This window comes from Astatotilapia calliptera, chromosome 23, assembly GCF_900246225.1.
Source record: "Astatotilapia calliptera chromosome 23, fAstCal1.2, whole genome shotgun sequence".
Lineage (NCBI taxonomy): Eukaryota > Metazoa > Chordata > Actinopteri > Cichliformes > Cichlidae > Astatotilapia > Astatotilapia calliptera.
The window spans coordinates 11,393,074-11,405,152 of NC_039323.1; the positions used below are offsets into that span (position 1 = coordinate 11,393,074).

The 12,079-nt window shown below is 40.9% G+C and overlaps 1 protein-coding gene across 8 annotated transcripts in view; it reads left to right on the forward strand.

Annotated features, from left to right (window-relative positions):
* atp8b3 (ATPase phospholipid transporting 8B3) overlaps positions 1 to 12,079 on the forward strand; it is a 41,577-nt gene that overhangs the window by 26,663 nt on the left and 2,835 nt on the right. For 7 of the 8 annotated variants that reach the window (XM_026158074.1, XM_026158072.1, XM_026158071.1 and 4 more), the window contains 20 exons: positions 338 to 399; positions 940 to 1,012; positions 1,257 to 1,327; positions 1,761 to 1,852; positions 1,945 to 2,103; positions 2,933 to 3,021; positions 3,107 to 3,300; positions 3,411 to 3,619; positions 4,675 to 4,706; positions 4,829 to 4,985; positions 5,207 to 5,395; positions 5,541 to 5,653; positions 6,039 to 6,206; positions 7,394 to 7,505; positions 7,634 to 7,709; positions 7,804 to 7,927; positions 9,009 to 9,195; positions 9,309 to 9,532; positions 9,623 to 9,706; positions 9,788 to 10,012. In XM_026158074.1, the coding sequence (XP_026013859.1) occupies positions 338 to 399; positions 940 to 1,012; positions 1,257 to 1,327; positions 1,761 to 1,852; positions 1,945 to 2,103; positions 2,933 to 3,021; positions 3,107 to 3,300; positions 3,411 to 3,619; positions 4,675 to 4,706; positions 4,829 to 4,985; positions 5,207 to 5,395; positions 5,541 to 5,653; positions 6,039 to 6,206; positions 7,394 to 7,505; positions 7,634 to 7,709; positions 7,804 to 7,927; positions 9,009 to 9,195; positions 9,309 to 9,532; positions 9,623 to 9,706; positions 9,788 to 10,012 (2,640 nt within the window). The remainder of the gene's footprint in view (positions 1 to 337; positions 400 to 939; positions 1,013 to 1,256; positions 1,328 to 1,760; positions 1,853 to 1,944; positions 2,104 to 2,932; positions 3,022 to 3,106; positions 3,301 to 3,410; positions 3,620 to 4,674; positions 4,707 to 4,828; positions 4,986 to 5,206; positions 5,396 to 5,540; positions 5,654 to 6,038; positions 6,207 to 7,393; positions 7,506 to 7,633; positions 7,710 to 7,803; positions 7,928 to 9,008; positions 9,196 to 9,308; positions 9,533 to 9,622; positions 9,707 to 9,787; positions 10,013 to 12,079) is intronic. The other variant, XM_026158078.1, reaches the window with a different exon arrangement.

A 12,079-nucleotide genomic window follows, 5' to 3' on the forward strand; every position in this document is an offset into this window, starting at 1 on the left:
GTGTGATGTTTTGCATGGAGAATTCCCTGGTTAAGTGCATCGCTGAGTTACGGTCGTTAACAGCTCTGGGTGAAATGCTTGCTTGACCCCTCTCTATTGACTAATCATTTAGTGGAGGGTGTAAATCTCCCAGCTGGTGTCACTGTAGAGCCCCGTAATGGCATTTCTCCTTTCTCCTCTTTTCTTCTCAACCTTTCATGGCCACCCTCACTCCCTCTCGCTTGCTCCTTGTCCATCACTCTTACCCTCCACCCTTGTCATGCTTCCCAGCAATTGCTCATTCTCTTTTACTCTCCTTCCATCTGTCTCCGTCCTTCTCTCCCTACATCCGATACAGGCAAGAAGACGCAGTGACTCTGAGATTAACTCCAGACCCTGTGACATTCTCATTTCCCAAAGGTGAGGACAAAGGCGGGGTTATTCTCTCAGGAGCCAACACATCTCCACTTTGAAACAGACCTCTAATGAACCTCTAATGAAGTGTGAATGAGTGAATCCCTGGATAGTCCCGTTTTCGCATTAGAGCAGGGCAAATGCACTGAGCAGTTTCCCCACTTATTGAAAGATAAGAACTATGACCAGCCTCTTAATGACACATGTTTTTTAACTTCTACTGTTTCTGAGAATATTATGTTGCAAATATTACACATATTACAGAAGAATTGTACTATTTCATGTAATCATCGCTGTCCTGCAAAGAACTAACAAACTAAATGCACAAAAAAACACAACCAGTGTAAAGATGATTCATTGTTTTTGTAATTAAACAGTATGAATCTGTAAATTCCTGCCCTGAACAAAACTTTAATTTGAATGTTGGTTACTAATTATGTTTTTATGTGTTGCTTTTTAAAACATTTTGCTTGAGTTTGTCTAGAAAACCATTCAAAAGGGTTTTTTCTTCTCAATCGTTCAGTTCTCGTCTGTTCTCTGTCTCAGTTTTCAAATGAAGAAGTGGAAAGACGTGTGTGTGGGGGATGTGCTGCGGATCCACAAAGACCAAGTCTTCCCAGTGAGCTTCTTGATTCATAAAACGTAGAAATGTGCAGCAATTTTTATTTGTCCTTGTTTCGAGAATATAATAACAATAATATTGTTAGAAAATACAGTACACGGTAAAAAAAAAACCCAGTATATTCTTAGGATAGCTGGATCCAACTGGATTTAGTGCGTGCTTTGTGTCAGTTTGTGTTTCCACACCTTCGCCCTCATCACCCTCTCTGCTTTGTTTTAACGTTTTCTGTTTTCCCACCCAGGCCGATCTTCTTCTTTTATGTAGCTCAGAGCCTCACAGTCTGTGTTACGTGGAGACGGCTGATATAGATGGGTAAAGAGACACAATCAGTCCGGTCCCTGAATAATTCTCTTAAAATGTATTGGCACCGCACACACTGATGTAAATGCAGAAACGTTTATGATGCTTAAAGTAGACAGTAACAGTAATGATACATTTTCTAAGTCTTTGAACAGGACAATAAAAATGCTTCAAATATGGGCGTCAAAAAATGTTTGTGAAGGAGAAAATTTGAAAACATGACATAAATGTAACATCTTTATTAATAGAGGAGGCAGAGGTGTGACTGTATGTGTCAGTGCATACAAATCGTCTTTTATTGAACTCATAAACTACAGAATTAAGACCGTACGACTGCCCTCATCCATATAACCAAAACATTAATTTGTGTTTTCAGTATTTTCAGTGTATTGATGCTCTTTTGTTTGACTTTGTAATGAACACTTCCGTTTTTTTCTTCATTTAGAGAAACCAACCTCAAGTACCGACAGGCGCTCAGCGCTACACACGAAGATCTGACCTCTAATCCCTCAGAGGAGGCCCTCAGTTCCTTTGATGGTGAATAAACCTATTTTTATTAAAAATACAGATGTGCATTTATAAAAACCAAATAGTAAGAGTGAGATCTAATGTGATTTTTTTTCCCCCAGGTGTTGTACGCTGTGAGGAACCCAACAACCGCTTGTACACCTTCAGAGGTCAGCTGCAGTGGCGGGGAGAGGGTCTCCTGTTGGACAGCGAGCACATCCTGCTGAGGGGAACAGTCCTACGCAACACAACCTTTGCGTACGGCTTGGCTATCTACACCGGTACTCTTTAGATGGGAAAGAGGAGTGGAACTATGTCATCTGTGTTCAGAAAACTGTTACTTTAGTGCACAGCGATATCACTTTTACACAATGTTCCCAGATCTGCTATGTTCACCTTGCACTCTTGCCTCCACTCACTTCAATGACAAATGTTATTATGAGGAATACAATCTGCTGCTAATAATGGTCCTGATTACCTCACTCTTATAGCTGTGGGCGTCTGGCAGATTATAGGCTCTTCCTGTCTTTTGAGTCATCATTGATTTGACATTATTGGACGAGGCAGAAGTGTCACGGATTCCATAGCTTTGACCCTTCCCGTTCTGGTTAAGCAGATCAGTACATCAAATTTATCCAGAGATGAGTTTCATACTATTAATCTGAAGCTGCCCACTGGTGTAACCCCAGTTAAGCCTGACAATAACTCTAAGCAAACTCGCACTCGACATAACCTGCTTCCATCAAAGCTTGCATGTTGTTGCTGTTGTAGGGCTGAGTTCAAATCAGTTTTCTGCCCTAGAATGGTTTTGTCATTTCTGCACACAAAGTTCAGCGACTTTCCACAGTCTGCGAGATTGAGACAGCATCGTCGGAAAACATAATGTGATACTTTATTGATCCCTGCAAAGAAAAACCCTCTCTTCCCCTGACCTCCCTGCACCGGGGTCAGAAACCCCCGGATCTGCTAGGAATTCAGCGTCTCGCTCAAGGGCACATCAGCAGAAGCTTGTTGACATGCGGGCTTGAACTCTCACCCTCTGGCTGCTTGACCGTCTACTCAATCAGCCCGGTCAGCAATAGCATCTAATAGTGGTGTTTTTAACGGCAGGCGCAGACACGAAGATCCTGAGGAACAGCGGGAAAGTGAAACTGAAGAGGACTCAGATGGAAAAAGTTTTTAACAAAGTGGTGATGGGGGTGAGTGCATGGAGGGCATGAGAATAACAACCACGAGACATTTTCTGCAGTTTTTATATACCCTGTGTGTCTGTGCTCTGTCTAGATAGTCCTGTGTGTGCTGCTGGCAGCTCTGTTCCTTGCCATTGGCAGTGGCGTGTTTTCTGCTCAGCTCATGAGACAGAATAGCGTTCTGTCTGCTCTGGTGTTTAACAGCAATGCTGTCTACACCGGATTCCTCATCTACTGGAGCTACATCATCCTTCTCAGCCCAGCCATGCCTATAGCCCTCTACATCTCGTTAGTTCCATCTACAATACTGCAATCATTTGTGGGTGGGGAGAAAAGTGGGTATGCACATCTGCGTGCGTGTGTTGGGTTATTATGCATGCATGTGTGTGTGCCTGCAGGTTTGAGCTGGTCCACACGGTCCACAGCCTGTTTATTGGCTGGGATTTGGAGATGTATTGGCAGCAGGCAGACAAACCGGCTCAGGCTAGGAATACCTCACTGAACGAGGAGCTCGGCCAAGTGGGATACCTGCTGAGTGACAAAACTGGAACACTAACCCAGAATCGCCTGCTCGTCAGACAATGCTGCATAGCTGGGGAAATCTATGGTAACAAGAGCTCCTTCTTTTACAGATTACTGACCTGAAAGTGTGTCGTGACTAAACAAAACACTATATTTAATGTGATATTTTAATTTTTCAGCTTAAAGCAGGCCAGACCATGTTCTGGTCATGCCACATGGGCAGGTGGATGTTTGGACAAGCCAAATACTCTGCTTTACAAAAGCAAAACTCATTAACAGAGAATACATCAGATGATTTTGCACAGATGTTTAGAATCTGTGTTTTAAAATGTAATTGCAAAGTGCCCAGTTATGCAGTTTTTATTTGGATGAAGCCACCATGTCTGGATTGGTTGAGAGATAGAAGTTGTCAGTTAAGATTAGCAATTTTGGTTAATGTCATAAAGTGTGGCAATTGTTATTTTATTTTTGCTGTTTGCACTTCCTCAAGGCTTTGTAAACCCACAAAGGTTTTTATGTTGTTATCTTCTGTGTTAAGCACAATGAGTTTAGGTGTAGTGAAATGTGCTATATTAATAAAATTGGCATTTAAACATGGGATCGACTCACTTTTGGAGTCAGCTTGAAGTAGCACAGAAGTAGCACAGAAAGAACTGCGTGTCTTTGTTGCTCAGCCGCTGATACAAAGTCACACACGAAAGCTTTAAATCAGTTTTTCTCATCAGCGTGACACAACTTTAGCAGCAATGACCCAGTTTGTTCCCCTAAGAATACTTTGTTAGCAACTAATGGTCCAACAGTACAGCCTGTGCCCAGTAATGTGTGAGGTTACATGCTGAGTTATTATTTGCAGCAATTTCCTTCATTAAAAACTCGTACAAGGTAAAGGTAAGTTCAAATTAGACAGCAAAGATTTACAGTTGAACAAAGACGACTCTGGAGAAAGATGCTTACATCATAAACCTCATCCCTCGAGAAAGGCCAGCGGAGACTCCTAACATGCTCAGTGCAACAGTAACCCCAACATTCACCACCACAGGAGAATATTAATACCAACCTTCACCACAGATGACACTTTCTTTTTTCTTTCTTTAAAACATATATATTAATAAATAAATGTCTTATTTTATACATTTACAGGTGATGCCTCAGTCAGGGCAGAGGATGTAGAGGTAAACAATTACACTTTTTTATATGTACTTAACCTTATTCTAAGGTATTCCCTAAAGATCCTTCAGTATATGTTTGAAATGATATCATCTTATATTCTACCTCTTTCCCCGCCTTTGGGCAGCCCATGGATTTAAGCTGGAATCCTTTCTCCTGTGGTGGCCTGTTTATGTCAGCCCCAGCCCTCGTGGACAGACTTAGAGGGAACCAGTGTCCGCTCAGCAGACAGTTCCTTACAGCGCTGGCTTTATGCCATACTGTCATGACAGAGTGGAAGAAACGTAAGGCTTTGCACATGTCGTGAGTCCGTAATGTTTTTTACCTAAGTTGTGAATTTTGTCAACTTAACTAAAGTTAAATAAAGATTAAAGGTTTTTTTTCTCTGCTATTATCTAAGAAAACCTGTAAATCACTAATCTGAATGTGCATGGCAGAATAACTGTGGTCCTTTTCTGGAAGACAACATGTTTTCCTCCTTTGTGCACTAACCGCGTTCCCACAGAGACTCCAGTTTACCAGGCTGCGTCCCCAGATGAGGAAGCACTTGTTGGTGCTGCCAGAGAGCTGGGCTGGGTCTTTCTTTCTAGGGCGAGAGATTTTATTGTTGTCTCAGAGCTGGGCGTCACTCGCAGGTATCAGCTCCTTGCACTGCTGGACTTCACCAGTCAGAGGAGACGCATGTCTGTATTGGGTGAGAGCAGCTCTTGTTAAACACACGCATATAATAGCTTTTTTCATTTGGCTCACACAGGTTTGATTCTAAGTCAAACAGCCTTTTGTTATTTCTTAGACATCCTTTTGTTTAGTCCATACTAAGAGGGGGTTTTTGCCTTTAGTGCGGGAGCCAGAAGGTGGAATAAAGTTGTACTGTAAAGGGGCAGATATAGTGATCCTGGAGAGACTGCAGAAGGACTCTCCACATCAGGAAAGGACTGAAAGAGCTCTAGAGGTAAAGCATTCCTGTTTTGAATCACTATGCTAAGCTAAATTAACGTAATGTTTTTTCCGTCCTGTTAACAGTTATCACGTACTCTGCATTTGCTCTCAAATTTCTGTGACTGCGATGTGTGCAAGTCTACACAGACTAAAACTACATTATCTTCCACTACAGTTATCATTTGTCACATCATCAAACCATCTACACACTATACTGAAGGCTCTTAATCAATGATTAGTAGGTTTTCAAGAACGGATCCAACCAGTCGTTACTAGCTAATGAGATAGCTGAGGCATCCCTGATTATCGCTTGTTTTTTTTCTTCCAGTTCTGCCTGAAGGATTACTCAGTAAATAACGTCAGCCTATCAAAAACCAATCTAACTTATCTTCTGTCAGCTGTTTGCCGAGGCCTGTCTGCGGACACTGTGCGTTGCGGTTCGATCTGTTCCTGAAGCATCATGGGAGCAGTGGAACAAAACTCTGGCTCAGTCTGCCACCATGGTCACCTGCGACCGTGACGCGCTGCTGGAAAAATTATATGACGAGATGGAAATGGACCTGCAGGTGGGCTCGTGCTCAGTGTGGTTTTATATATTGTCAGTTCTTCATTTAAAGGGTTCTAATAATGTTAATGCTTAAAGATTTCAGCCCTTTATTTTCCCCAAAATTTATTTTCGCATTTGTGGAGCTGAGCGCAGACTGATTTAAAAAAAAAATTTCTTCGTTAAAACCTGTTTTATAAGGTTAAACTTGACCAAGTTTCTCACATTATTTTTGACTCTGATGCAGTCATACAACTTTAGACTACAATCACAAAGATCTGGTTTCACCATACACCATTTTCAGTGAATGAATCTCATGCAAAGCTTGAGGTCAGTCATGAGTTGTCCTACCACGCTCGGCACATCAAAATATTAAAATATATATTAAAATGCAAATGTGTTTCTTTTTATCTATATTTGTTTATTATTTTTATTGCCCATTGTTTGGTTTAGTAACAGCAAATAGATTACTGATTTGAAGCATGTTTGTAAGTGATTAAACGTCTAACCAAACTGCACTGGGTTTGCAAGAAACTGTTGATTGACCACAGTCCACTCAGCATTATCACCACAAGCTAAAAACAGAAAATTTGCCTGCATCAGTAAAGGGGGCAAAAGTCGCAGGTCAGACCCGTAAGCTTTTTGTGTATTTTCCCCTATAGCTGAGAGGTTAACTGCATGAGGATTTGAGGCAAAACACTGCAGTGTTCTTGCACTTTATGCATCAGAAACTGTTCAATAAACTGCATTTTTAAACATACCTTTGAGAGATATTTGTAGACAGTTAATTAAGATAACAAACACTGGGGATGTTTGAAAGTCTGGTAGTTTGTGATGGCGTCGTTTATTCTCAGTCTGCTCTCTGCTGCATCACTATTTTGTGGAAACTGCATGAACTGCAGTGCATGCAACAAGCACACAACACATTGATAACATTATTGCCTGCAGCAATACAGTCTTTCTCACTGTGACTTTGGTTGCTTCTCTAAAATGATAATCAATTTGAAGGATGTCTGTTCCAACACATTGCAGGAGTTTTAGGGCACGCACAAATACACAGGTAGGCACTCTTTAGTCTTTAGTCTAATTTAAAGGGCTGATTTCATATTTTTATGGGCATAGTCATAGAACTTTGTGGTATGAAATATGTATGTAATATTTAAAAATGTGAATATGCTGTATGGATGCTGAAATTAAGTCTTGCTTTAGCTGCTGGGGGTGACGGCAATTGAGGACCGACTTCAGGATGGAGTGCCTGAAACCATTGCTCTACTTCAAGAGGCCGGGATTAAAGTATGGGTACTGACTGGAGACAAAAAAGGTATTATGATAAGCTGTGACACAACAAGGAGCATGGCATAAATTCTGAACGTGTCATAAAAATAAAGTTTCACAGTGGTTTCTGTGTTATTCTGATTCCATCTGTGACTTCTTTCCTTGTGTTTGTAGAGACTGCAGTGAATATTGGATATTCTTGCAAACTACTGGATCCTGATAGCAGAATAGTAGAATGGGACGAGCTGAGGTTAGCAGTGTTAGAAATACACAGACACATCCAACCACATGCACATACACACGCTCACACCATCCCATTGATCTTTGTTTGTTTGCCCCTGCAGACAGATACTCCAGTCCCCAGATCCACGGGTCAGTTTCTTTAAGCCCAGACAGACAGAGCTGTGGGCTGTAGACAAGGAGATGGCTGTAGCAAAGACTTCCGTGGTCCTCACCGGACCTGAGCTGGTAAACACACCAACCTGTGCTATACATAGACAATATAAAGTTTTGTAAATCTTATGATTTGCGGACGATTTGGTTTCATGAGAAGTTGTATTCTGCAGAGACATGGAGAGGCGATATTAAAAGGTGTTGAGCAGTAGATTCTTCTGTTTCTTCTTCTTTTAGGACTAATTTCTTGCGCCCAGTGGAATGATCAAACAAGAAATCATTAGTTTTACATTAATTGGAGATAAATTATCTGAATTTCAGGAGCGGGACCACAACTCCAAACATGCTGCTTCCAGTTCTCATCTATGTTTGTTCCCCCACTTCTACAAACTGTTCGTTCTCGTTTTCGTGCCTCACCCTCTCTCAACTTTTCAATTCTTTAACTCATTCACTTCTATTTAGTACATGAGGATCTGCAAGGCCCGGGAGCTGCCGCCAGTCCCCTTCGAGGGTTTTGTTGTAGGGTTATGTACAGTGAGGTGGTTAAAGTAATTTTTTAAACTCTAGAAAGTCTTCTGTTTGTTACTATCAGGCCTTTATTTCTTTATTTCAGTTCTTGTTTATTATTAAGCCTGGATTTGTTGTTTTTGAGAATTCTGATTGGTTCCTTCATAGTTTCTCGGTTCTTAGTTTTGTTGATCATTTAGCGTTGATCTTCATTTATTCACTAGTACTTGTGCCTTCAGTTTGCGTTAGTTACTGCTTGTATTTAAAGAGTTTCTTAGTTCCTCTGTTTTCTTCCTGCATTATCTCCTCTGTAAAGTTCAAATTTCTGTGTTTCCTTGTTTTTAATCATGTTTTGCTTTACTTTTGACTTCTCTCCTGTTTCATACCTTTAGTTTTACTCCCCCCCTCTGTCTCTGTCTAAATTAAGCTCAGTTTTGTCTCATTACCCTCCTGTTCCTGCTTCCTTGATTACCCTCTTGTGTATAAATAGTCCAGTCCTTCCCCTCACTCTTTGTCTGAGCATCTGTTAACGTCCTCTTTGAGTCTATTGCCTTTTGGATTTTGTATCTTGGACTTTGCATCAGCCATAATAAATGACTTTGTTATTTAAGTCTCCCTTGCATCTACGCATTTGTGTTGTTTTCCCCAGACAGAGTTTGACCAGAGGCCAGAGTGGGGGGCCACATTCATGAGCCTGGCAGAACATTGTCAGTCTGTGCTGTGCTGCCGCGTAACACCTGCACAGAAGGCCGAAATCGTCACGTTGGTGAGAAAACATACCAGCTCAGTGACCATGAGCATTGGTGATGGTGCCAATGATGTCAATATGATCAAGAGTAAGGGTTTATTTGTAGTTCTACAATATAAAAAAGTAAAAATAAATCAGTGTGCTCTGACCATTTGTGTTCATGTTTTAACATTTGCCTCCTTCCTCTTTCCTCAACACCAGCGGCTCATGTTGGTGTGGGTCTGGCAGGAGTGGAGGGAGGTCAGGCGGTGCAGAATGCAGACTTTGCATTGGCCCAGTTCAGGTTTCTGCAGCGGCTGCTTCTCGTCCATGGCCGCTGGTCCTACCGCCGCATTTCCCTCTTCTTGCGCTATTTCCTGTTTAAGACCTGCAGTTTTGCCCTTGTGCATCTATGGTTTGGTTTCTTCAATGGCTTCAGTGCTCAGGTTAGACAAAAACAGATATTAAATTATGCCAGTTAAAGCCTTATAGTCACGGCATGAAGTGAGGTTCAAAAAATTACGTTTCTCTCACAGTCTCTGTATGAATCATGGTTCATCGCTTTATACACGGTTTTCTACAGTGCATACCCAATTCTTTGCCTGGCCTTTTTTGAACAGGTGAGCTGGAGAGTTTATTTTAAACTAAAAGAAGATAAGTGTGAATGTCTAAACAATAAAAATCGCCTCTTTCTTTTTTAGGATGTCAGCGCAGAAAAAAGCTTAAATTTTCCCGAGTTGTACAAGTGTGGACAGAGACATGAGCTCGTGAGCCCTCTCAAGTTGTCCTTGTCACTCCTGCATGCTGTGTATGCATCGCTCGTTTTCGCCTTCATCCCGCTCTGCGTTTTCGACAACACGGTCTTTGACTACCAGACGATGGCGATCACGGTTTCCATGGCAGTTACGTTCACTGCCATGATTGAGGTCAGGATGTCTTATGGTTTTGTGTGTACATGGGCAATGCCAATAAAGGACTATTCTATTCTTTTTTTCATAGATGCAGTTGTCACAGTGAAACAGAAAGTGTAACATTTTTAACTGATTTATATTTATAATAACCACGGTTAAATGTTTTGTAGATAGTTAATTAAGTTTTTTGTGAATGTTATGTTATGAAAACTTCATAATGTTTACAAAATGTTTTATAATTAATTACCTATTCATCTATAGCCACTGTTGGAATACATATTTAATCATTTGAAAGCGATCATTAAAAGTGAAGGCCTTCCCGCTGAAGGCAATCACTTTCTGGCAGACGATCACTTTTTGGCACAACACCTGGAGATAAGGGGGCAAAACAATCACATTAATGCTGCTGTTTGGTTGAGGCAGAATAAAATAGTCGTGGTAAGACAATCACACGACCACTTTAAGATGACAAAGCAACAAGGTGATATATACCACGTAAAACCAGAGTCATAATAAACAATATATACACAGACATATATACACACATATATAGTTTCGCCACGTTTACTGTCTAAGGAGAGCGTTAGAAAGCACTCTCTGCTTATGACCAAAAAATAAAAAAACAAAACAAAAAACAGCCCGTTTGTGTTGGTGGAAAAATGCACCATGTCGACCAATCAAAAAATGATATGGCACCATGACATTTGGTTGTTTAGGAAGAGGGGGAAAGAGAGAGAGAGAGCGCGAGTTTTAAAATGTGAGAGATTTGTGACGTTTAGCGTGTTTGGAGTGTGTAGTTAATGTGTTGTCTTGTGTATCTCCAAAAGTTGATTCTGTTCATCTGGACGTAGCATTTTCAGTGGAAGAAACGTTTCGTCACTCATCCAAGTGACGTCTTCAGTCTCAGCTGACTGCAGGCTTCTTATTCTGAATTCTGCAAATTCTCATGAGCATTGCATAATTATGATGAAGGGACTGACCTCCCAGCCCATTGTTCCTTCAGTGGGCTGGTTTCAGTAATTATGCAAATGTACTGTTTATAAGATTGGGGAAACCTGCAGTCAGCTGAGACTGAAGAAGTCACTTGGATGAGTGACAAAACGTTTCTCCCACTGAAAACGCTACGTTCAGATGAACAGAATCAACTTTTGGAGATTTACTTACTAGGGGTGCAACAGTACTCGTATTGATATTGAACCGTTTGATACAGTGCTTTCGGTTTGGTACGCATATGTATCGAACAATACGAATTTTTTTATTTACTTTATCAACTTTTCTTCTGAAGATGCTATCTGTGTTGAGCGCTTAGTGGATCTGCGCTCAACTACTCCGCCTAGGCTGCACTGTCGAGTGCCGCGGTAGCTCGTTAACGGAGATTTGCCGCGTTATGGCGTTAATGTCACTTTAATGAGATTAACGCTGACAGCACTAGTGGGAACACAACGAATATGACTGCACATTTACACCGACATCATCCTAGTGCAAAGACAAGTGGAAGCAGACAAAAACAACAAGCACGCATGCTACAAACTTTACCCGAGTCATTTAGACAGCCGTTAGCACATGATTCTCCTTATGGGGACCTGATATGTTTAATATGCTGCTGAGAATATAGCCCAGAAGAAGCATAGCTTTTATTTTGGAAAGAGCCATTTCTCTGTAATAAACTCTCTTTTCCAAATATGAGTGATTTCTCGATCAGATAGATTTATTTTTATTATTATTTTGTTGTTTCAGCAAGATTAAATTTAAAAACTGTACTTTTGAGTAAAAATATATATTTATAATTTTAATAAATGACAAATTAAAAAGGCATGAACATTTTTTTGTATTGAAAAAATATCAAACCGTGACACCAAAGTATCTAACCAAACCGAACTGTGAATTTTGTGTATCGTTGCACCCCTATTACTTACCTGGATGATTGAGCATGCATCAAGACGTTGTGTTGTGCAGTTAGTGTGTAGTGTTGTGAATAGTTTTGTGTTGAGTGTCAGAACAATGAGGCGACTGCCGTCTCCAGGTAGAAAACAGGAGGAGTGATACACCTGTTGTCAGACCTGCAGGTATCAGGCTGAGATG